The 26851-nt window shown below is 43.0% G+C and overlaps 1 protein-coding gene across 1 annotated transcript in view; it reads right to left on the bottom strand.

Annotated features, from left to right (window-relative positions):
* ano2b (anoctamin 2b) overlaps window positions 1–26634 on the bottom strand; it is a gene marked incomplete at both ends in the record, with an annotated part of 60597 nt that extends 33963 nt beyond the window's left edge. Inside the window, 12 exons of the mRNA XM_079236403.1 lie at window positions 948–1082; window positions 2000–2064; window positions 2838–2885; window positions 3772–3827; window positions 5871–5922; window positions 5999–6053; window positions 6649–6800; window positions 7275–7373; window positions 16907–17293; window positions 20371–20412; window positions 21867–22063; window positions 26598–26634. Of these exons, the coding sequence (XP_079092529.1) occupies window positions 948–1082; window positions 2000–2064; window positions 2838–2885; window positions 3772–3827; window positions 5871–5922; window positions 5999–6053; window positions 6649–6800; window positions 7275–7373; window positions 16907–17293; window positions 20371–20412; window positions 21867–22063; window positions 26598–26634 (1325 nt within the window). The remainder of the gene's footprint in view (window positions 1–947; window positions 1083–1999; window positions 2065–2837; window positions 2886–3771; window positions 3828–5870; window positions 5923–5998; window positions 6054–6648; window positions 6801–7274; window positions 7374–16906; window positions 17294–20370; window positions 20413–21866; window positions 22064–26597) is intronic.
* Window positions 26635–26851: the final 217 nt, after the last annotated feature.

Here is a 26851-nt window from a genome sequence, read left to right as displayed (position 1 = left end):
AACCTTTTGCTGAATGACACACACACACACACACACACACACACACACACACACAAACACACATACTGCCAGCCGTACCTTCTGTGTTCCTCCCACACGAGCCTGTCTAAAGCCAGATACAGCAGGTATCTGGGCAATCCCTGTCTGGTGTGTGTGTGACAGCTTGTGTGCGAACAATTTGTGGTGGGAGGAAATCATGATTTTCCACGTGCTTTAATGTAGCATTTTATCTGGCATCATTGTGACTTAAAGGTATAATATGCAGCGTTTTGTCCGTTGCTGTTTGCAAACTCCCAGCTTTCAAAGTTGGCTCCTCCTCCTATACTCAACGAGCCAGTGAGAGAGCGAGAGAACAGCGATGGTCGTGCGGGCTAGTCATTGGTTTATGATTGTTTCATGGCCTCAGCACAGCCCTGTGGGAAGTTGCCGTATTTTGAATGAATGCAGCCGAGTGGCACGTTCCACGGTTGTTATTGGCTGGGTGCTACACCCACACATGGCGCCTAAAATCCTCTTTGTTGACGCCCGGGAACTTCCCGAACACAGCAAAGAGGAAGAAGAAAGAATGTTCAGGCAGAGGGCGGGGTCTCTGCAGACACTGTCACCAACACACACTTCTAGTGGGTCATAAGGGATGATCGAGAGGAAATACTTTTGTATCATTCCCTCCATTGTTTTGCTAGTAATGTGCTGCATCTTCAACGTCTTCGAAGTGAATATTGGTCTCGCAGACATTTGGAGCATCTTAACAGACCAGTATTGGTGCATGTGTGTCAGTCCAGAATTTTATTTTGTATCTCACTAGGCAGCGCACGAGAACTTGTTGTACATCTCTGCCAACCAGTCATGTTGCAGTTCACATCCATTTCTATCTAAAATCGAATCACTTCATCATTTAATCCAATTAGACGTGTGGCTTCCCAAAGCAGCAGAGAACTTTGCAGTACCTGGGTATATCCGTATCCACCGTTGCCACTCCGTAGCAAAACACAATGATTCCCACGATGGAGGCCGGTATCAGCAGCTGAGTGTAAACACCGAGCCATGCGAAGTACAGACCGATCTTTTCCCCAAAGTACTTCCTGCGGGGTCAGAGGGCCGGGATTAGGAGAAAGTGCCAAGTGATGGCCATGGCAAAATAAACTGTGGTGACTTAAGCAGCACGCAACACAGGTGTTTCATCCTTAAATAGAGTAAGATAGAGCAATAGATAGAGCAATAGAGCAAGCCAATGTTCTATCTGGGCCGGTCATTGTCAGTGTTTCACGAAGCACTTCCTTTCAGATTGGAGTTCAAACTCTGCCTGCTTTGCTCGGACTGACATAATGTGCAACAGTTCAGAGTTTTTATATCGTTTACTAACACTTCCAAACTCAGCTACTCTACCTCTCTTGTGATTTAAATGTTGCTATACCGTGAGTGGTGCACAGAAGTCTGCCAACTTTAAGTCGATGAGAAAAGCTCCTCGTAGAAACAATCCAAACTGTTCCAAACTCTGGCAGGAAACCTAGTGTTCATGAAGGACCCGTTCTCTCATGATAAGAGGCTTTCCAGGGCCTTTAATCACCGTAATACACAGTCATTTGATTGGTGGTACTTGGTGAGAACATACTGTCTTACACATAACCACATGTACTTTGAAAGTTGTTGGTCCTAATTGCAAAAGAGGATTCTACAAGGACTCCTTGATCTGGCTAACTCAGAACTTGAACTTTAGAAGAAAAAAATTGCACACAACTAGGACTAGATTGATCACTCTTACAGTGGAGTATGCAGCAGAGACACTAAAGTGTGTGTTACCGATTATAATCAGGGACTTCAAACTATCTGTAGGTCTCAAAGATCAAATCCTACCAAACAACAAAAGCCTTTTAGCCAACTACACCGGCCATAATGCACTGCAACGTCTGCATAGCTGTAGTGTGTCTTCTGTGACCGTTATCTTGGGTTGACGATTAGATGAAACAAAAAGGGTTGAGTGGTGCTGCGGTGACATTACCTGACCAGATCAATGGGCTGGTACTTGTAAAAGGCAGAGTATCTGGCCCACTCGTCGTGCAGAACCTGGCAACAGATGGGAACGAGTCAGTGTGGGTGGATGTTGTGTGCTTACTAGTTGGAGCATGTCGGAATCAACAAACAATCCCCCGAGGCCGAGCTGATCCGGAGGCAGAAATGATCTGCTTGGTTGAGTTAAAGCTCAGCGGATGAAGTCAAAGAACAGTTTGAGTAACGCTGTGCCAAAGCCAAGAGAGAGGAGGGAAAGGAGGACCACGATAAACGATCTGGTGAGAGAGTCCCCAGTGCCGTGATCGCGATTAACGGAAAAATAAGAAGTTGCTGTTTATGCTTGTTAATAATGTTTTGTTTGCTGTTGTTTTGTGCTAACCTCCAATCCCAAAAACTGGTTTTGTTTTCGCTCCTTCCTTTGAAATGCACGTCTGCCGCCGGATTCTGTTTTCTGCCTTTCGACGCAGCTCAGTCTGAGAGATGTTTATTGAACTTAAACTCCAATCTGTGGCGGCGTTACACAGATGGGACATTCTCAGAAAGGAAGAAGAATGAAGATTACATAGAGGGAGCTAATGTTTAGAGAAGCGGCGCATCCCTTGATTTCCAGCTACATTAAAAGGTCACGTGCAGCAGACTTTTAGATATGTTCTATTACAGCGTACCAAATGACTCCAGCACTGTATCACATTAGCACGGCCCCTTTCTGAGGAACTAGAGCAGTGGTAGTCTTTTTGTAGCGTGTTCATTAGACGGACAAATGAATAGGAGGAGGAGAAGCGGGGGGAGACGACGAAAGATGGAGAGATGAGAGAGGAGTCGTCTACCTGTCTGTCGCTCCTCTCCTCCAGGTGTCCGATGACCTTATAGTCACCCTGAGGAGCGAGAAGAGAGGGTGAGTGCACGCAGGGATACAAACGCACAGAAATCTATCACAGACAGCATACTATATGAAATATGAACTAACTTTTAGGACTGATTCAATTCCGACCTGCATTGGTTAAAGTTTACTTCTACCCATTGTGAATCCTTTTGAAAAGAAGTTGCTCTGGTGTCCTTAGAGGAAAGAATGTCCTCATCAAAAAAAAAACACCATGAAATTATACATTAGTACTATTTTCCACTTTTAATGACATAATGCCACTGAATTCATTTACTGTATCCTAAATGTGGGAAGAGGAAACATGAATTTTCCCCACAGGGCGAACAAGAGAAAATGACTCAATCTGGTGTTGAATTGTAAAAACATTTTTTAAATAAATAAAAATACAGAGCTCTAGTTTGAAAGCATGTTATAATAAAATGCATGATTTCATCCAGTAATGGCTGTGGGGTCAAAAACTGGTTTAAATTTGGACATTATTTTCTCTACAGTTTATTATTTCATTATTATAAGAGCTGAGGCTGAACCTGCAGAGATTTAAAAACTTGCTTCAGCCCAAGAATACGTCACTACGGTCTCTCTCACTTATTAATCTTTCATTTCTTTTAGGATATCTTGTCATAACATGACAATGCAGTTGAGAGCCAGGATTGTTATGAGCCGCCTTCCTAGTTTGTGCCTCCAATGTGCTTGAAGACAGCTCCAACATTTGAAAATATTACCTTCAGCTGCTGAAAAAATCAATTGAGTCTTTTCTTCCATTCTAATGTCTGCCTGCACCTTTTTAGGCAAGTTTCCGTTCTCTGCTAATTGCATACTGCAGCGAAATAAACTGAAACCGATGAGCGTCTGCTGGGAATTCCCGACCTCACACTTACATCGTGCAGAGGGAAGGCGGCGTCATACACTCCTTTAGCGATCAACGTGCTGATGCCTGGGAAAGAGAAAGAGAAAGAGAGAGAGCAGAGACGTTATAGACAACCCTGAGGGAGTATTTGAACATCACCCGGGGGTGCTTTTCCTCCTTGTCACCCGGATCATCACTGGATCCTTCATGTAACTTCTTATTTCACATTCTAATCATGTTCTGTATCCAGTGGAGGGAAAGGGATGATGGGAAACAACGTGAATTAGTCTGGAAACTTCAGTAGTAGTTTGGGCCGAGAAATCCAAGCAGCCGGTGAAGGAACAGTTGAGTCACTGGCATTAAGGAGCGAGTTTACACAAACCGTGCACCAGGATGAGGCGTGAAATGAGGCACCTACTCTCACTGGGAACTTTGTAGCGATTGGCCGACACGCGATACAAACGTATGACCGCTCACTCGACCGGGGAGATGCGACCACAACACCCAGAGGCGCCCCGCTTCAATCTCCGCCTGACCCAAGAAGTGTGACCCACTTCGAGGAGATGATAGAGACGCGGGGAGTTGGCTCTGCCTCTGCGTGAGTGTGTGTGGCAAAATGTGTGCACCAATATTGAAAAGGCAAGAGCAGAATAGAGGTTATGGAGATGTAACTCTCATCTTCTCTCTTCTTCTTCCCCTGCAGCACCGCCAGTTCCCTCTGGCTCAGCCCTTCTGCCAGGCCGGGACCGCCAACCAGACATATGGTGGACACTGGAAAGGAAACGGGTGCACACGCATGTCTAAACGGGACTGGTGGGTCATAGGCAGTTGTTCTCTGAATTTAATATAATACAAATATATATAAACTAAAGTGTTTGTTTGTATCTTACAGACAATAGTGGGCCTATTTCTTAAGCTGGGAGAAGTCTTTCTGACACAATTACTGTTTGTAGCTGTAGCCATCTCCACAGACTTTGTTCAAATTCACTTGCAGCTGACATCGCTGCTGGGGTTAATTGCCGGTCGTCCCCGGTGGACGCCCGCAGTGCAGAGTGTAAATGAGCGAAGTCACTGTCTAACAACCGCCTGGTGGGAGCGGTGTTGCTGCAAAGCTCAAACAAAACAAATTAGAGTTCGCTCCTTGTTTGGCTGACACTCGTCTCGCTATTGAACGCCGGCATAATCAATATCACCACCCAGTTCACCTGTGGTCTGTCAAAGCCTGACCTTGACCCGCAAGTGACCGTTAGCTTTGCCCTGCGCATTCACAGCCAAACATGTAAGACCAGTGTACCAATGCACCTGGTTTTAATCGTACCCTTATAAGGCTTTTTACTCGACCCCAATCTATCTGATCGAGATGTTGTTTATTCTCTGTGACTCAACTGTCACCCAACATAGAGCTGGGGTTTTAATTTACAAGGCTGTCGTCCCCCGAAAACACTGACCAATCAGAGCAAGCTGGGCTTTTTTGCGAGCGAGGCTTAAAGAGACAGGAGCTAACGTGCTAGTGTTTCAGGAAGAGAGTGAATACAGGAATATTCAGACCGTTCGAGTAGAAACCCCGAAATACAAGTATGAACCCAGAAATTAGCATGTTATGTCCTCTTTAAACTGCGTTTGACCTGATGGAGGATATAACCAATGTCTGATAAAGTGATCGGCATCACAACATATCTACAACAAAGGCTCATAAAGCACTTGTATTGAGCCAAACCAGGTTTTTATTCCAGTATTGGGATTTATGACTTCTTCAGACCGAAGAGCGACTTTTGGAGCTAATGGCGCTAGCTACTTTCATTGGAATAATATAATAATAATAATAATAATAATAATTTTATTTATAAAGCACATTTCGCAGACAAAAGACGTCACAAAGTGCCGTACAGTTTAAAAAACACCGTAAAAACACATTAAAAGATGGAGTAAAAAATACAATAGAACAAGTAGGGAAAAATAAATATAGTCAAAACACATTCACTTGCTGGTTTCTTAGGGTTTAAAACAGCTCATGTCATTCATCTAAACACTGAAAATGAACCGTACATATCAATGTGAAGAATCCAAAGGCTGCATATGTCCAGTAACCACACACACACACACACACCATGAACTGTTTGGCATCCTTACCTATGGTTTGACAGGATCGTACACACACTGTCCGTCTCAGGATCTCATAAACCTAAGACAGATGTGAGAATATCAGACTGGGGACAAACGTCGAGAAGAATCAGATTAAATTCCAAACGAACACTCACTATTCGGCCCCTTGTGGCGTTGTCGAAGAATGCTTCTTTAGATCTGATGTTGTATCTGAAAGAAACACAGCCAATGAATAAAACTAATAAACTTTCTGTTTGTACATCTTTACATTGTACATTATGTAGCGTACCACATGCAACCATGCTATCAGAAATAATGTTATCATTCAGTGGAACTTATTACCCCAAATAATACTGGTAGCCTGTAATCACTCAGTATGTCGTAGGATACAAGGCTGGCATGGCGCCTTACGGCAGGTATTTTTAAATGTTGGCTCAGACTAAAGGCGAAACAATCAACCAGGAAGATGGAGTTTTGTTCTCATTACTTGGTGCATTTAGCATGTTGACCGAGAAGTCATAAGCACTCAACAATGTCAGTTTACTCACATTAACTACTGGTACCAGACTGAGAACGGATGTCGTGTAATACCCTAAGTGTAGCACTGAGGGTATTAAATTCATCAATGGTGTGTTTAATTGCTTATGAATCCAATGTCTCCGGTTTTAAGATAATTAACCTGCCAGTTATTCTTTCAAAAGTTACGTAGTTTCACTTTAAATTTGTCTGAGTTCGTCAAAAGAGTAGGTATTGGGTGTGCGTGTGCGTGTGCGTGTGTGTGTGTGTGTGTGTGTGTGTGTCTCACAGGTGGAGCTTGTCCCTGGAGAAGCAGTGTGTGAGAAATTTGGTGCGTTCTTGTTCCTGATGCGGTACTTTAGGCTGGAAAGGGTGGTTTATCTTCCTCCACACTGTGCTCATGCTGGACCCGAAACCACTCTCCTCTTTCAGCTCGTAACTCTGACGGGACAAAACACAGAGTCAGTTCACCAGTTTGCCCATCCAAGTGCCTTTGCGTTTCTGAAGAGAATACATCTTTGGACAGATTGAGTGTCCCTGAGACGTTATTCGTTTGAATGTCAGCATAAGGATGAAGCCCAGCTCCCTCACTACCACCACCCTTAACCCCTTAAGCACTCCAGTGGAGCGGCTCAGTGGCCAGCAGAACAGACTGTGGTCAGACTGGGCAGCTTCCGAGTGTGACTGTGTGTAAAACGTCCCTGAAGGAATAAAAGGTATTAAAAAAACACAGAAAATGTTGAATTGCTACAACCATAAGGAAACAAAGACAAAAGTTTCAGCAAAAAACTGAGGCACGTACAGAAGGACGTCACTCAGTGGTCTGCTCTGCTCTATTGATGTTTGTTCTGTCCACAGAAACAACAAGAAAATAACAACAAAGAGCTACTTAGCATGGACCCAGTGAGATCTCACCGTCTTGGTGGGGACTTTAATCTTGAGAAACTCGGCCTCCCGACACAGGACGGGCCAGGGCGCGTGTAGACGAGTGAAGCTGGGGCCGTGGTTCTTTAACTGAAAAACAAGCAAAACTTAATGTAAAAGATATGATATATTGTTTTAATGTAATGCTGCATGGAACTTTCAAGGATGGAAAAATACAAAAAACACGTCTTTCCAGTCTCGTGGTCAGAATCAGTGGTTCACATGGTTCACATGGCGCTTTTTGAGTGTATCCAAAATCTATTGTTGTCACTGCGGGCAACGTGCTCACTCAAAAGCAACAGAATCTAAATAAAAAAATCATTCCAACAAATATCCAAGGCAAATATCTTTTCTTTCTTCCTTAAAAATCAGTCAACGGTAGAGAAGAAGTCATTTCAGTACACCTGCTATCTTACTTGCTTTAGTCTTTTTTGCACGAGGACGTCACAACATCCGGGTGAAAGGTCAGAAAAAGTGACACAAACAAATCGAACGGCGACTCAACGTGTGAACGGCTTCAGTAGATGTACATCTCTATATAGATTGAGATATGTACAAATCAGAGGCACTGAATTTTGACAAAAAGTCATTTTTATACTATGAACCTTCATATTTTGACCAGATTGTTTGGCTGGAACGACCTTACCAGACCATCTTAACAGACCTCAGAGTGTGTTGGACTTGCCACTCAGCTGCACTTGCCTCGAGACCAAACTCAAAACTGGCCTCTTAAACTGGAGCTCGACATGTCCCATTCCACGCTCCAGGTTGGACTTTCCAGCTGAACCATCAGACCGACCCACTGAATCGCTTTGGCTAACCAGTTTGGCCAGAAGCATTACTGGTATTTATGAAAGATAGATGAAGCCTCTGTTTCTGAGGCAAAGCCTGGAGCTGTTTTCTCTTGCAGCCTGTTCCTGACACATTGGAGGCTTTCTATTTATTTATTTATTTATGTTATGTTACCAATCATCATCTCCACCAAACAGAGAGAATGGATTTACTGTAGGTAATCCTGACTCATCTGGCTTGTCCTGCTAATGATTCACGGGCCAGTTGCCCACACTGTAATTATCATTTAACATTAAGATGCATTAGCAAAATTTGATAATTAGCGGCTCCAGATAGCGCCGAAAGGTACGTGATTGAATTATGAATATCAGTGCATTAACAAGCCCACTTCTGCCTCTCTGTAGACTGACTAAGGAGCCAGAAATAAAAGAAAAGAATAAAGTGTTAATTGTTAGCAGGAGTGAAAACCAAAATCTATGCGGCAGCAGTGTGAGTGTGGAACCACAAATGAGAGAGAGCCAGCGGGGACGACAGCCAGGTAACCTTACCCTCCTCAGACCCCCGTCAGCTCCTGCTGGAGGGGAGGGAGGGGTGAAAAGAGAAAGGTGGAACGGCAGATGATGGAAACCTGAAACGATTCCCTTTCTCCTCTCTCGACTCCTACTCTCCTGAGATCTTTCACTCCCCCTCACCACATATAGTGCTGTACCTTCTGCTACCCGCTAGACGCCGTCTCACTGACTGATTGACTGACTGGCTGACTCACTAACTGTCACTCTTGCTCCTCTTAGATTTCATTATCTTTCCCCCCTCACGCACATCCACACCGTCCTTTGTCCCGCTCGGGGACACGGCGGAGCGTGAAGCCACCTGAGCTTCAGCCCCTTTTTTAATAAAATATATTTAAAAAATAGTTTGCTTTTGCACAACACGTGCGTCTATAGGACAAACGTTTGCAGGGGACTTTTGCTTTTAAAACAACGCTCAAAATCAACCAAAGAAACTAAATGATGCCAGGAGGGTTGTGGCCTGATAACCACAGTGAATTGCTCTGGTTTCACTTCTGTATTTCAGTGTGATGTCGTCTTCATGTTTGCTGTCTTCTGTCTGAGACGGGTTGATGTGTTTTGCCGTCAACAATCAGAATTAGGGAACCATAATCAATGAGCACAGGACATTTAAATCCCTAAATAAATCCCAGATGTGAGCAGCGACTGGTTCCTGTATTTATTGGTGATACATAAAGTTATTTAAAGAACAGTGAAAAATGGGGCAGATGTAGCTCTGTGGATTACGCAGGTCATCCTCTAACCACAAGGTCAGAGGTTCAATCCCCGGCTCACATTGTGTCTCTGAACCCAAAGTAGCCCCTCCTGCTAAATGCTGAGAAAAGTTTAGGGATTACATTTTATGAATGTAACTGTGTGTATATGACACATTGCATTAAGTTAGTTTAAGTTTGTTTTACTCTAAAAACAACTGCCCCAAGTCTAATAATCCTGCATGCTCTGCCACCGAGTAGCAACAAGATGTTCTTTAACCCTCATGCATCCGTGATGTAGTATGGCACACCCATCTGTGTTGTTCTTGGTTGTGGTCAGAGTTTCAAGAGGCTTGCACCGTTCAACCCACGGAGGCCAGCGCACCAATGTGGGCGGCGTGTTGTTTGAGCTACTAGTGAAACAATGAAACAGGATCCAGGAGTTGGAAATTAATGCATTAGTAGAAGAGATTTAATGATGCATGAATCTGGATTAATATATATATATATATATATATATTTATATATATATATATATATATATATATATATATATCTCGATTCGATGATCCAACAAACCAACGTCATCGGTGCAAAGTGAAAGCATCGATCCGTATCATCATCTTAAAGATCCGAACTGAATCCGAATAGTGCTGACTTTGCGTATCAGCAAAGATTGCGACATACGGCGTTTACATTACAAAGTAAACTACCAGGAGTGTGAGCTTGCAAGTATTTGATTGGCCAATGCTGTCCCTTGGCAGATGAGGGCTCAAGGTGGTCTGACATAAAGAATAGATTATTGCCAAATGAACCATTCATCCTGGTGTAATTACTGCTAACACACAAAACCACGGTAAATATAACTGCTGAACTGTATCTCACACAAGTGTTTCTCCAAATTAGACTACATTTCCCCAGAAGCCCTGTTGCTTGCCTTCCCTCCTCCTTCTTTCTGAAGAACACACACAAGTTTTGCATTCTTTTAATATTGGCTCATCAGCCTCCACCATCTGCAATCACCAAAACTCTCACATTCCCTCAGAATTTCATCTGATGGAGAAGAAAACTGACAGCTGACTTCCTGATGCTTATTTGTCCTCGCAAAATTAAGACATTAGCAATATGAATTGATGTTGTGTTTCGCATCTCCACCTCCTCGCTTACTTGCACCCACCTCCATTATATTCTACCTACTTGATCACATCCACTTCTCTGCTCTCTCTCACCCCCTTTTCCCTTCCTCGCCCTCCTCCCCTCCCTTCGTCTTCATCGCTCCATCAAAAAGCAGGGGATATAAATACCTTTCTGCCTGGAGAAGGTTAATTAGTAGAGGGATTTCCAATTAGCTCTTTATCTCTGCAGGGGGGGGTGAACTAGGACGCAGCCAGGGGCGCGTCTTTGGATGGGCGGTGTGTGTGGGGGGCATCGACTAGGAGAAGGTGATCGGCTCGGGGACGGGATGGCGGAGCAGGGAGTGAAGTGGTGAGAATGAGAGAAAAGGAAGAGACGGAGAGAAGTGAAGACGCACAAAGACAAAGACGGCATGGAAGGTGGTTATTAGTGGAAGTCATTGAACTGGGTTGAGTTGAGCTCCTCCAGACCTGCAGGTGTTCGGCTGTGGGGGGTTCACTCGGATACACAGTATTCCACGTTGCATCACACGAATAAGCACACACACACACACACACATTTGCATCGACTCACAAGATCACGCAAAGCCCGCGTTTGGAGTACATTGATAGCAGAAGCAGCAACAGGTTTCTGCTGTAGAGCCGTAACAGAACACACTGAAAAGTAAGTACCAAAATGTAACTTGGTAAGATTTTGGGCACATCCCTATTACGTGGGGTTTTGGAGTTGCCATAGTGACGATTATGCTTCCACTGTAAAAATGCGTCTTTCTGTTGCCTTTCAGTAACTGAAAATCTTGCTGTGAAGGAGATCTATCTTGGATCTGGAGCAGGAGGTCAAGCTCATGTTAAAAAGGTGCATTGGAATATACTACAGTATACACTAATGTATCCATGCCCTTCGTCAATAAGACAATGGATGGCTCATTGTATGGCTGCCAAAAATATTCTATCACATAATATGTAATTTTATATAACGGTACATATGACACAGTAATTGTTTGTAAATTAAATGAAGAAAAGGTTTACAATAACGTACCGTCCTTCATAACATTTGATTATGTTATTTATAATAAAATAAATTATTTGGAACTTCCATACGAATAAAAAAAACAACGTCAAAACAGTAAAACTAAAGTTCTTTCAATATGGAAATCATTAAGGTTCCTCAGAACAATCATCTTATCAAACAAATTTGTGTGTCATAAAAAAGAATACAGTTGGGTGTCCTCCTCCCCCTCCTCCTCCTCCTCCTCTTCCTCTTCCTCTTCCTCCTCCTCCTCCTCCTCCCAGTAAATGAATTTGCTAGGAGAGAATCACTCTCTCCTCTCGCTCCGTTTCCCAAGCCCCCAACAGACTGAGCTTTACAAAAGGTCCCAGCTCCGCTCCTCGAATTAACAACTCTCCTGCATTTAATCAAAAGTCTTCTGGAAGGAGATTTCCCTCAGAGATTAAAGGTCAACTCAATAATCCTCAGACGCAGTCAACAAGTTTGACATTTACGAACTCTTTTTTTTTCTTCCAGTATCCAATTAACTCTGAAGTCAAACAGGTTGGACACGAGAAGGAAAAGTTAGTTCAGTACAACACCCACATTAATGGAAAAAATAATTACTTTAATACTTTTATGTTTAAGATATTAATGTATTCAAAATGATTCTACTGTGTGTGCAATTATTATCTTAACTTATTTAATTAAGCAGTAAAACACATGGTGAGCTTAAACTCTATGTCAATATAGCACATGATGAATTAATAATTAATAATATTGCAGTGGTGCTAAACAATGGTTAAATATTAACACATTAACACAATATCACAACGTCATGATCTTTGTTAACCTGGTCGTTATGAACAGTGGACGGCTTGTTCATTCAGTGCCACAATTTCAACGAGGCCAAACTGAGGATCCCTATTCAAATATGCTGAATTTTTTTAAATGCTAAATAATAGATTTGGATGGAGTAAGATGGAGTTTTGGGAGATTTGAGGTTCGTCATTCCAGGCCCACAAACAGTGATCTTAGATTCATAACAATCTCGAAACAAGAACCACAACGTCGGTACGCTCTGTCTGTGATTTAAATTAATTTATCTCAAATAAGTGGAGAGAATCTGTTTCCACGGCATCCTTCTGGTGCAGACGCATCCTCTTTTTGGGATGCTGGTGCAAAAAAAAAACGAAGTTACACCACTTTAATTTGCGACATCCTTTACTGATCTGCACGCAGACTACAAAACAACGCATCGCCCTTTTCTGATGATATCCTTGTGAGCGATTAAGTGAGCGGCAAACCTACAGTTATTACCAGACAATGATCCTTCTCTCAGCCGGCGCCGCCTCCAACCTGCAATCTAGCCGATGGAAGGAGTGTAATTATGCTTGTCAGTCATCATGTAAGAGTACCCCTCCATACAAATGAGGGATACTGGATCGCGAGTCTCTCCTCTTCATAGTGGCCGCGCTCGGCGGCAGATATGATCTACTCCTCAAATCCATGAGACGGGATAAAGAGCCACCAGTCAGTCAGCTAATCTCATCCGGGCTTAGGCTCCGTCGCCACACTGTCAACAATCTGATTAATGCTAGCCCAGACCGCACACGCTGCCAACTGGCTGCCAGCCAGCGCACACACATGTCCGCACAGTCACATGTATTAAGGGAAACAGGGACACATATACACACACAAACACACACAGAGAGCAAACCCTAATACTGTACAGTGGTTTAAAGTCCAACTTTCTGCATTAGAAGTGAGGATAGCTTTCCCCTGAACATTGTGAGCCCCTTGCTCACCAGCTTGAATCATTGTTCCTATTTCTAATACCTAATATTGGGGTTTAGAATTACCAATATCCCTCCGATACAGCAGCTCATTGACAGGACCAACAACAACATGAGCCACTCACCACCCGATCTGTACATCCCGCCCGGTTGCTGCTGCACATGTAACATGTAACATGTAACATATAACACACCTGTGCACCCGGGAGCTATTGAGCGGCCGGTGGGTCAACACACACGTTCCTGCTCGGCTGAACGACGGAGCTAACAGCTAATGTTAACAGGGGTCGTGTTGAGTTACATCATGATGCGTTCAAGCTCCATCCAGTAGAAAATGTGCACTGGGGGAAGGTGAATTATAACCATCCATTATCCAAACCGCTTATCCCATTCAGGGGCTGGAGCCGGTCCCAGCTGGGGCAAAGGTGACACAAGCACTTAGCAGCTTATAATATATATTTAAAAATATATATAAATATATATATATATATATATATAATATAGGGATTATTTATTATCGCACTGGTGCTAGATCAAACATCTCTATTAGCGATATAACAATTCACAAAACTGCAAGACCAACGTTTAACTGACGTGAGAAACTCTCAGTGTCGGAGCCAAAGTGCAGCAGTAGTTCATTTGGTAGCAAATGGAATAAAACTACATTTGGACAACTCTGTGGCAGTAAGTCTGCAGCCCCACCACCAGAACACACAGAACGGGTGCCAAGCGCCTAACACACACACACACACACACACACAAACACACACACACCGAAAGCAGGACTGAACTACACACTCTCACGCGCAAGTAGCGGTTGCAACGTAACACACACACTCACAGCGAAGCGATTTGCACATGTCAAAACAAAATGACCCGTTTCAGGTTTAATTAGAAAATCGATGCAAAGAGGTCAGCGCAGCAGCTGTGTCGGCTGCAGACACTGGAACGTGAGTCTGCCGGCTCACTGGCCCTCACGTGGACACCAAAATAAACACAATCCCAAACTGTATTTACATTCTGTGAGAGGAAGCAACGCTAACTTATAAAAAAGATATCAGCTCAAACTGCTAGCAGCAAGTGTTGAATGAGTCACCAGACCTTTCCTCCATTGCTCAGGTTTACAGGTGTGGTGCAGCTTGCACCAATTTATGCATTTTTGTGTGTTGCCCTGGATACAATCTGTTTCTGACACAGGACTCTGCCATTCTTGAAATATCATTTATTTATTTTTATTATTATTATTCCAGGGTCTGTTTTTAGAAAGATTTGGTGTCGATGAAAAAAAATCTTTTGGTGAACTTTATCCCGTTTTTCTCTGCTGGTGTACTTTGTCCATGTTTGACGTCCTATGCCGCCACTATTTCCCCAAATATGCTACCTATAAATTTACCTTTTTGTTATGTCTATATCATTTTAAATCTGGGAAAACTATAACTACCTTTATTTAAGGCTTGATACCTTGGCCCAGGAGCCCAAAGAGTCTAAACCAGAACCAGTGTGTGAATCAAGACGTCTGGCATCCAGTTTAGTCCAGTTTTATTCTGGCTTGAGGTCGAGACATTGGGAGACTTGTGTCTTCAAGTAAAATGGTCATTAGTTCGTCGACATTGCACAGGCACCTCAGTTATTCAGACATAAAGTCCATTCTGATCTGCTGGAAGTGGCGGTGTGTAAACTCAACAGGTGGGACATTTTGTGGGACATTTTGTGGGACATTTTGTGAGGCGAAGGAAATAAAGCTCTCTAGTAACTGGGAGGTTCTTGCAGGATTTGAATTTAGACGAAAACCTTTTTCAGAATTACCGAGATGATTATCTCGGTAATTCAGAAAAACAGAGCAGATTATCTTTTTACATCAAAACCTTTTTTCAGAATTAGTGAGAAAATCCTCTTGTTAATTCAGGAAAACAGGGCAAAACAATGCATTTCATTCTGTATGTGTATGCGCTTTTATGTAGGATGTTTAAACCTTGTGCTCACCACGTCATTTGGACTGACTCTGCAAAAAGAAATCAGAAAAATTAATCTTGAGCGTAATTTGTGAACAAATTGACCCAGAAATTAGGGTTTGGTGGTACTGTGGGTATTGTTTTCACATTAAGGGTTGAGAGGAAATACTTTATTCATAAGCTTTAACAGAGCGGGTCTACCTGTGCATCAGATTGTATTGATATACAGTATGTTGGAGGTTATGACACACACTTTTCGGTGGTGTTGCTATTATTTTGTCCATTAGCAGCAAGGTGTCTAAGGAATGCAGAAAACAACGATACATAAAACCTAAAAGATGTATTTCAAAGTTAAATAGACACCTCCTCGTGACGCTCGGCTCTCGGCTCTTGCTGCCGTAATAACCACCTTATATCCTTAACAACACATCGAGTGAGTCTCACCCACCTCTTTCCTCTACTGTACCATCTGAGCCAGGTTCCCATGTAGGCGCTCACCTTAAATAGCTCAAGACGCAGTTACATCAGATCCTGTGTCAGTGTTTATCTTGAATATTCCTCTAAACCTTTGCGTATCAAGCTACAGGCTGCTGGTTCGTATCTGAAACTCTACTCCTGATTACTTCTTCAGGTTTTGTGATCCAAAAGATCAACAACCTTGATTAAAAGAAAATGCTTTTTCCAAACAGTTTAGCATCTTTATCCACTGACAGAGCAGCAAAGGAGCTAGTGGTTTTGTAAATGTTTTACCAATACCATAGTTTACTTTTGAATTTACAATAGGACCAAAAAGAAATAACAAAATGTGAAAATTGTCTCTTGGTGGGGCGAATCCACAGAGAATTATCCCCCGGCTCTTCAGCTCCCCTCAGCTCTTTGGAGAGTTTTAGCTTCTTTCGGCTCATTGCTTTGGTTTTAAGGCTTTCGGTTTTTCATTAGCGTTGTTTCCAGCTGCAACACAAAGCTTTTTGCAGCAAAAGTGAAGACAGAGGAGCATTTAGCAGCTAAAGAGACCGATCGTTTCCTCGGGAGTTGGTGGGGATAAAAAAATTTAAAAAAATAAACAGCATTCAAATGAATGTTAATGTTACTTCTTGTCTGCCGTTTAAATTGAGTCTTGACTTGTTCCCCACATCAACTGAGGTGATAACACGTCAATGTTGTTTGAAGCAGGTTTAAATGTTGAATGTTAGTTATTGTTATGGTGTTTGTTTTTACTGCTTATTCTTATAGCATATTTTATTCATATTCTTTATGCAAATCTTATTCTCATACAAGTTGAGTCTGCCTGAACCTCAAACAACGACACACTGGGAAATATGAAAACCTTCAACGTTAAACATTGGACTTTTACATTAATACATTTAAATCTATAGTATCTGCCTTCCAAATAACAACCGGGTTCAGACCAGGGTTGCTGGTCAAGGGTTTTCCACAAGGATTTTAATTAGGGATGTTAATTTAGATTGTTTTCTACCGGCTTCCTTGTTAGCTGATCATTAACCGTTAACCGGGTCAACCAGCGGTGCTGTGGTTCAAATGCCTAACAAGCTGCCCAGCAATAACCGCTGCACAAACAGGTTAAAGCCCTTATTCATTACGTTATGATATAGAACATTATCTTAGGTGTCAGTTCAGTGCCTTGGAGAAGAGAAGAAGGACAGGACATGGACGTTGGCGTGGCCATACAGGCGCACTCACCTCTCTGTCTCTCTCTATCTCCAGGCCGGCCTCCAGCAGGTTGGCCTCAAATTCCTGCCTGATGAGACGCATCTCGTGGTCGGCGGGCTCCGTTGACTCGCTCCCTCCCGCATCGCCGAGCTCCATGAACACCTCGCCGACTCGCGCAGCCTCCCCTGCCGGTACGCTGGCCGCTCTCCCGGCCGCCGCATCCGAGCCCGTCGAAGGGGGAAAGTTGCCATTGGAAACGATGGAGAGCCTGTCGTGTGAGATCGAGGTGCTGGCACGAGATCGTATGGAGCCGTGCCGCCGCTGGTGGAAGACCAGGACGTAGTCAACTTTCCGCCTGCCGTCATTGAAGTAAAGGCCCTCTTCGCTGCCCTGAAGGCTTGAAGGAGGGCCCACGACCTGAAGGGAGCCAAGAGAAAAATAGAAAGAGAATGTAAAATACACAGGAACTCTTCTGTTCGCATTAATCAATGGCCTCACGATCAATCTAGCTAATACACATTGTTTAAAGACAGCACACACAGGACCTTTACGCAGCAGCGGCGTTATGTAAGAATCGTTTGAATGAACTTAAACATCTACTGCAATGTCAGCACACGCAAACAGAAGTGGCTTTTGGCAGGTTCTCAAAAACACTGAAGTGAGAACCTTCAGCAGCAGAGTGGGCAGTCAGCTCACCTCTGGCAGTTTTATTCTTTATTTAGACAGAGGGAACGTAGAGAGGGAGACTAAACACAGCGGACACAGGAGCGAACGCTCTATAGGCTCTGGGTATGATGAGAGGGTTTGTTATACTTTGTAAGAGCGGCTTTCTTACTTATCAGCAGGACAGCTTGTTGTGCCTTTATGCTACGTTACATTCTACTCATTGTACTCACAGCTATCTATATATCGCATGCTAAGACAATGAATAACGCAACATCACTTACATAATTAGATGGATAAATAGTTGGGCACCTGACCAAGCTCAAGTTTCATGTGGAGTAGAGCAGACTAGCTTAGTGTTTCACCTATTTTGTCACGGGCACTGTGCCATAGCTTTGCCATCTTGTTAAACAGAATAAAATGCTAGCGGAGGTGGCTTTAGCTATGCTTCCAAATGATTTTTACACATGTGGGAAAAATATCTTGCTTTCGCCATGTAAGGACTGGCCACTAGGGGGCGGCAGAGACAAGTTGCAAACAAAGCATTGACACGCCGTCACCTTTTAAATTGATGTGGTGAACATGTTAGCAAGCAGTTGTGTTTGTATACAAGAGAGGAGTTAAGAACATTAGCATTCGATTAGAGCCGTGTTTCTGGCCACCTGGCAAGCGCTCATCCTATTTTCACTTTCTTTTAGCTCTGTTTTTGGTCTCCACCGTGGGCTCATGCTACTTCCAAGGGAAAGCAAGGGAATTGGCTAAATGCTAATGCTAAGCAGGTAGTGTACGGTGGCTTTTTAGAGTTTATAAAACAGATGTTTTCTGTGGCTAAAAACAACTCTATGAGACTCGTGAGTTGTGGGCAGTACAGCAAAACAATAAGCCAAACCTTTCTTCTGTAAAGCCGATAACTTTTCTGTTTTAAATATATTAATTTGTTCTAGATTCATCACTACGAGCGAAACCTTTCACAATTGTGCCAGATTGTCATTTGATCCACTGTTAGTGAAAAATATATTTTGCAAACAAGTTGATATAGAATGGTAGCTATGTGACTGACAAAGATTGAGACAGTCACAGCTTCAAGTCTTGGATACATTACATGTATAACAGTATGGATATATCATACGAGTCATAGAAATATGGCCATGTGGTGCTTTGTTGCTTCCAATGCCACATTAGCTAAAATATTTTAAAGTCCCCTGGGACTCATGGTTTTCCCACACAGGTAATTGCATGTATTTAGACTGATTGGACCTCTTCTAAGGCGTGCACAGACTGTGCCTGATTGATTTCTTCCATGTACGCTTTTGGGTTAAATAATTATAATAACTATTTAGCAATATTTGACATGGGTTGTGCCTAAAACCATGACATATAGAGAAGGGAGATGCACCGATACTGATCAGATATCTACCCATCCTAATATTGATTCAAATAGCTGGATCAAGTATTGATGACAATATTGTAGACCCACTTGGTATTGAATAACATTGTTTAATTGATAACAACTCTGTACATTTCACTCTATGCACCTATGTTTTACATTCTGCATTACAAAGTTCTCAGAGCAATAATGAAGTCAAGCCTGATGTCGCCGTACACATGAAATAATAATCCACCCTTACAAATTTCAGCAAGATAATCTTCACAAATAAACACCACTTTAGTAACTTTTGAAGCGTTAATGCTACAAACGAACTACAACACGGTCGATGAGCGCGATTACGAACACGAGCCTGTAAGGCGGACTGATCCACGCGATGACGTTTTGTAGTCTCATTTAGCCACCTGCTAGCAACTGCCTTTTTAGGAGGTAAAAGCTTAAACATTGAAGGGTATTAACTTACGTATTGTGTGTCTTGGAACAACACTTTAAAATCTCTTTGACTTGTGTTGACCACAGACCTTATTTTACCCATTTAACCAAAAAAAAACATTGACTTTGGAGATGAGGAAACCAGAAGTGCAAAAATACTGACTAATTTCTAGATTTTAGGACTCATTCCCGCAGTACTATTTACTACAAAATGTACTACATTTAAAGTTTGCCATTTTAATAATAAACCTGTGAACCCGGGAGTGATTTTAGACACAGTTTGATGACCTCAAATAATTCCCAGAATAGCTCCGCCCAACTGAGGTCTAATCAGCAAAAGTGTTGCGTTTACGTGTTCCTCCAACAATAATCTGTGCACCCAGATAAACTGTTAGATTAGCATGTCTATTAGATTAATTATTCATTTTTTAATCATTTTTAATAACTTAGTACCTGTAATAAATTGAAATAAATTGACTGAGACGTCAAAAGGCGCGTGGAGTTCACTGTCAAGTAAAATAGTAAAACCCACTAGAAGTTGTTGGCCGACACAAACGCATGTAAACTGTGCTAGCACACACAATGGCTGCTAAATATTAGTTTCTGGAACTTTCCCCAAAAGGTTTCTGTCCGCTGACGCTTCTTCATAATGAGGAACGTGAAGGGGGATATCCCAAAATTGGTTTTGCGCCTGGCGCGCGCCATGTAGCTGCTGGTGTCGGTTAATTAACTAAATGTTACCTGGAGGTTGCCGGAAGGTTGTAAATCTTTTACGGAGCCTCACCTCTTTGCTGACACCGCAAACATATTTCGTCGTCGTCGCGTCGTATACGTTGCCCGTATATTATTTGGTAATTACAGAAACACTTTAGAGTGAGTTTGCAACAATGTCGCCAAATGTAACATGACTGAGAAGATGATAAAAGTGGGTCGCGAGCACTGAATGGTGAGAGATAAAAGCTAATTAAACAAAAGCAGTAATGAGGCGGCGGATGGATACGGTGGTACTTACGGGGAGCTTGTCTTCACTCGGAGAGATCGGCATGCTGTTGCTCTTTAAAGACACACAGAGAAGTAGAAGAAGAGAGGGAGTGAAAGTTGACGGTTCTCGCGGAACAAAACTGCCCTATTCTTCATCCTCCCCACCCTTCATCCCCATCATCCACGGGTGACACCCGGGGTCACTCCGGTTAGTCCGCGGTCCAAGAGGAGCGACGGCTCACCTGCGCGCGAGTTCATTGTTGTTGTTGAAGAAAGATGTGTCAGATTTAAGAGGCTGCGCGTGAGGACTGCTCGCATGCCGGTGATACCCATCTATTCCACTGTGTGATCTGGAGGCTGGCTGCGCACCGCCGGCGCTTTTGGGACGGAGCATCCCACGCTGTAAAAAGTGTCCGCCTTTAACACGCACATTTGGTCTTCATGCCGAGCCTCAAAAATGACGTTTTAGGAATTAAAGGAAGCCACGTTTCTGTCAAACTGGTGTGAATTTAAATGATATGTCTGTGTGGTTTCAGCTTTGTTTAGAATGTCTGTTTCTGATATAGGTCACATCTAAAATAAAATAGGAACATTGCAATACAATGTTGAACTACTTAGTCTTCCACGGGAGCATGTGTTTCGTATTTTATGATCTACTACAATATAGGCTCTTATTTTGAAAAATGATTAAGATAGGTGTCTTTTGCAGTGTGGAGAGGAGCAGGCTTGGTGGAGAGATGTCCTATACAGCTGCACCACAACCACAGAAGCAACCAAAGATTACGTTCCCGTGCAACGAAGCTTGTGAATTATACGTGTACCCATGTACTCCAGCCCGAACATAACCAAGTATTAGTTTCGTTGCCTAAAAAAGTACTTTTGTTTTGTTTTTTTATTTGTTTTATTTCCGTAGTCATTTTAAGCCAACCCGTGATTATTTTTTACTAAACCTAACTAAGTGTTTAGTTTTGTGTTGAAGTTTTGATTTAAAATGTAAGTGCAGTTTAATTGTATGGGAGTGTAATTTTGTATCGGAGACAATAGATTTCTGAGCATTTTAAAGGAAATCATCACAAGGCACCACTAACCTATTTCTAATATCAGCCTTCATCCTCAACTGAAGTATTTTCCTTAAACCAACTTCAAACTTGAACTCACGTGTTCACACTTTCTGCTCAAAGGCACGTTGAATTATTCGCCCAAATATCTCAGTTGCAAGTTTTATTTTGAAGGACTACAAGAATAAGCATCATGAAAAACACATCTCGGAAAACAGCTCCTTCCATTCTAATAACCCATTAGAAGTCATTTTAATGAGATGTTTCTTCTGTTTTATGCTAAGTCATAACATGATGCAAGGCAATGCAATGCATTACCCATGCAGGAAATATTACATAATTAACTTATTTTTACAAGTTGCTCCCAGTGTGTGTGAGCAGGCTTTAACTTTAAAGAGGGGAAACCGCACTTTAATGCATTTTGTTTTGTTTGGACAAAGCGCATTATTTCTCTGGTCCTTTTAATCACCTGCAACAAACTTTGAGATTCCTCAGCATTGGGCTCCCCCTTCCTAGCGACCGGCTCCAGGATGCTGTAGGACATGGGTTCCAGTCCCATCCCGGACATGTCCTTGGTCAGGTAGTAGAAGGCATCGCTGTGGATGGAGGAAGACTCGCTGAGCGCTGTGGCCACTTGAAAGAAGCTTGCACCGTTGGTCCATGATTCTGGAAGACATTTATTTTGGAAACACAAATGATTCAAACGAAGGGTTCAGCATCTCAATTGGTCATTTGTTCATTTAAGACTTCACCAGGAAACGTCATGCTGAGTAGAACAATTTTGGAAGTTCAAAGGAACTGATTATCCAGAAAGGTATTTTCTTGTGATGTCAGTAAACATCTTGGACATGGAGGTGGTGAGGAGGTACATCTATAGACAGTTCACTCTGGGTAAATATTGCCCACCCAGCAGGGACCACACACAGAAGTGAAACAGGGAGAATCTAGAGCCTCTTGGATGATTCAGCTGTATTGATTCAGGTGTATTTTCACATCTTGTCCTGTGCAGCTTTCGACCGTTTATCCAGGCAAAGACAACCAGCCGCACTGAAACTTTCAAAGCTTACTTCACATTTATGCACTGGTCACTCGTGTTGTGGGGTCAAAATGACCCATCAACACACATACCTATACACTCGCACGCGGGTCATTTTGACCCCAAGACAACACAAGGGTTAAAAAAAGAGAAGGTCCCTCCATCATGAAATGATTGAGACAGCAGCATGACTGTTAATTCAATGTTCACACATTTGGTTGCAAAGGAAAGAAAGGATTCCTGAGAGAATCCTGAATTGTGAAGTGGACGCCGGCCACCAGAGGTGAAAGCAAATGTCTTGACTCTTCTGGCCCACTCTTCTCCAGCAATAGCTTGACATTCTGAGGGAATACCCTTGTGCTTTCTTGCCGAGCATTAGATCAGAAGATTGGTACCACTCTCAAATTGACAGTTAGCTTAGTTTAGCACAAAGACTGGCAAAAGATGGAAAAGGTAAGAAAATCTGCCCACCAGCTTGTCTAAAGTGGTCAGTTGTGGTTAAACCACAATTTTTATATTTTAGCTTTTGTGAGAATTTAATAATAGTTTGTGTTATATTTAACAACCAATATACAACGTGTTAATTGTTAATAGTATTAATGAGTGAGCTTTGGAGATGTTGGAAAGCAGATTATTTGACCTTTTACCTTTGGAAAGAGCCAGGCTAGCTGTTTCCAGTCTTTATGCTAAGCTAAGCTAACTGGCTACAAGCTGTTGCCCTATATTGGATGACAATGATCCTACTTCTCTCGGCAAAAAAGCGAGAAAAAAAAAGTGTATTCCCCAAGATGTCAAACTATTGCTTTCAACACCATCTAGATGTTCTTGAGTGGTGCCTTGCTCAGAAGATCCTTGACATCTATGATGAAGGGTTTTGTTGTGGGAGTTTTCTCATGGTTCTGACGCGGCCTCACGACTCCCGGGTTTTGAGGACCAACGTTTTTACCGCTCATTGTTATCCCGAGCCACAAATATGCAAAGTGGCCCGGTGCAGCTTTGCTTCACACTGTGCAAATTGCCGCGTGTGTCAGTCAATCACAAACCCTGCCTCGGAGCACTTTACAAAAGGACGAGCCCACGTGGAGCAAACCTCTCAGCAAGCAGTCTCAAAGCACAAAAGAACACAATACAATACAAGGAAAGAAAGAGCACAAGATAGAAAATATTGTAAATGGTGTAAAAGTCTTATTTTGTACACAACGCTGGGACGGGATGGCAGACGACTTGTTGCTCAGTAGAAAGCCAACGTTGGTATTGAGGACAGATTTTTCTCTCGGGGAGTGAAAGAGCAGCGCTGACAAAACAGACATTTCTCCATCTTCATCAATCTCACTGCTGTGTTGTCAGAAACCTCAACAGATTGCCATTTTTTTCTTCTCTTTTGTGTAATAAGGTTACTATGTGTGTATGGTTATTTTAGGGACATCTGTAGCCATAGTAACGCACCAGGCCACGTGCTGTGCTCTCATTTCAGCACCACGGACAGCTCTCTCTGTTTCATTCTATCTTTTGCTCTCTCTCTCTCTCTCTCTCTCTCTCTCTCTCTCTCTCTCTCCGATCCAAGCTTGTACAACAATGGGTAAAACGTTGTGTACGAGCATGAGCCATTTCCATAATCTCTAGATTGATGCCTTTTCGACCTTTAAGGAGAGATATTCCATGGCAACAGTTGTGCTTCAGTTCCTTACAGCTCACTAACAGCACAGCAGCCCGGATGTTAGAGAGGCAGGCCTGCAACTGGAAGGTCGCCAGTTTTTCTGGTAGGAGGGGAAATGAATGACAAAATCCCTGCTGTATAAATATAAAGCAGGGCACCACAGATTATCAAAATTAGGTTCTGTTGAATGTTTCTGAATTTCAAAATAAAGCAGATTAACCAAATCCTTTTTGGAGTGGTCATTCATCCAAAGAGAGGAGATTGCACAAATAGGTCGTCAGGGGGACAAATCTTAATTCCTATACTATTACTCATTGCATTTTCGGGCAATATATCTGGGCTGTTGTTGCAATGCTTAATTTAGTTTGGGGACATGTGAAAAGATTGATATTCAATTTTGCTCACCGGTTGCAGTTTGTCACATTTATGTTGTTCTGTTAGCACATCCAACACATCCCCTCTCACAAGGAGAGACACATTGTTCTGAGTTGACCGCCCTTCAAATGCAGACTGGCACAGAGTAGCATGGGGCTCTCAAGCGAGCGTATCACGCATCTTGTGTCCAAGAGTAAAAAGTCTTCCTCAGTTTCCTCAAAAGGTTTCATGGTATGATATCAGAACATTTTGGAATTCCACACAGCTCCCCTAAAGGGCGTCACAGCACAACGGCTGATGTGTTGTCTCTTCTCTGGCTCACTGACCGTATGAAAGCCTCAGCCAGGATGAAATTGATACATTTTCAACCCCGTTTACCATCTCGATTAAACTAAAGTACTTTAGCAAAAGTAAATCTAAAGATTTTCAGCATTATTTGGAGCGATGCACAAGATTTGCAGCACTTAGCAATGAAATGCTAAAATTGCTGAAATTCACTCAACAAATTGTGTCCTGATTATAAAAGTCCCCCGTCCATTAATAAATTGGCTTTACTGTGCAGACTCATGAATGTGCCGAGGTCTACAGCAGGTGGCTGATTTCACATTCATGCTGAAGTTCCTCTGTTCACCCTCGAGGCTCCCTGTGGAGTTTTTTGGCCTCTATTTGAGCTATTTTTTTTTCTACAAGTGGGCCCTCGTTTGCTTTGTCTCATGCACGTGGATGCTCACGTGGGTGATGCGATACACAATCTTGTTTGACACTGGTCCACTGATGTAAATGCGCCAAGAAACACAGCAATGCGCCAACAAAGATGGGGAAGAAGTATAAACCCTAAAAAAAATCTGCTTTGAAAAAGTTTTATGACACATAATGCATTTGGGTGAGAAACACTGACTGTAAACATGACAACCGAAACCAATGGTTTAATATGCAAGATATACAAGTTTGATGTGGAAACCTGAAGCCTCAAGTGCACATAAACTGAACATTTTCAGACACTTTATGTCCAGCACTCCTGCAATAAAAACATTTGCATATAAAACTTGTTGAAATGTCATCTCCTTCTCTGTCAGAAAAGAAAATCTAACACGCTAATTCGTTCTTTAATTTGGAAGAAAATAAACATTAGATTGTAAAATTGTTATTCTAAGCTGATTAATTTTATGTGTTCAAACATGTCTGGAGGGGGTCTTTAACTTTCCATGCAGCACTGATGGAACTTTCCACAAGCGCTATTTCGGGTAAACAAACTACGTAGTCGGGCTTGGATGCCAAAGCAAGGCAGTGTGCGCAACAGCTGGGAAGTCATTATTGGCTATCAATCGGCCATCAAGGATACGGTATTATAATGACTTTGGAACATAAAACCTCCAGGAGGCTCGATAGTAAATCCTGACGTCCCAGAGCTGCCAAATCATTCCCCATGCCGCAGTCAATATCGCCTGCCTGCATCGTGTCAAAATGTTTCCCCCTGGAGCCCCCAGTGAAATGTCGACGCACGCACAAAGTCACTTCTTCTGAAGTCACCTCCTCAGCTCGGGGCACTTTCTAAAGAGCGAGTGATGCTTCTTTTGGCCTCTCGGGGTTCATGAGAATGTTAGCAGTACCCTGCTGTATCACTACACTAAAAAAGGCCATTTGAAATCAGCCTTCCTTTACCTCACAAACAGCAAAGCACAGCAGCAGTGAGCCGTGCAGACTGACCCGGATTACTGCCCTGTCCGAGGTTTACTGAGAGGGAGCGCATGTCTAAGATAAAGTCATCCGCAAAAAAATTGATTTGTTGTGTACAAAAGTGGCAACAAAATAAATCCTCACTGAGCACAGCGAGGGGGACTACATCAGCACAGAGGGGTCCGAATGAATAATCAAATTAAAACTACAGCAGCCTCACATGCAACTGTACACCCGGCCTGCCTGTTGACGGCTGCCCCACGCGGCCTGCTGACACACACACACAACACACACACACATTGGGGGTAAATGGGAAGGGACAATAGGCGGGTTACTCTACGGTGGTCCTGTCTAGTGTGTCCTTTTTGTTGGGTGAGGATACAGGAAGGACAGGCAGGACAGGCCACACAAAGGAGAGTACTGCCGGGTTCCCTATAGGTTACCGTGGCACTCACCTGCGCAGGTAGAGGAGGGGGATCTGCGGAGAGCCATTGCGACTTCAACTCTGAGCGACTCCAGCTAAATTCCCAGCCAGTCAGCCATGCTGTTTCGCCGTCAGCAGCAGGTGAGAAGAGCAACAGCAACACTCTGACTCAGTTGTGCAATCCTCAGCTCAGAGGAAGCTTAGCTATGCCGGGATAATGCGCTCCTCCAAATGGTTGACTGGGTAGCAGTAACTCCACAACTCAGCTTATTGTGTACACTCGCT

The sequence above is a fragment of the Taurulus bubalis genome (assembly GCF_910589615.1).
Source record: "Taurulus bubalis genome assembly, chromosome: 20".
Taxonomy (NCBI): domain Eukaryota; kingdom Metazoa; phylum Chordata; class Actinopteri; order Perciformes; family Cottidae; genus Taurulus; species Taurulus bubalis.
This window is presented reverse-complemented; position numbering and strand designations above follow the sequence as displayed.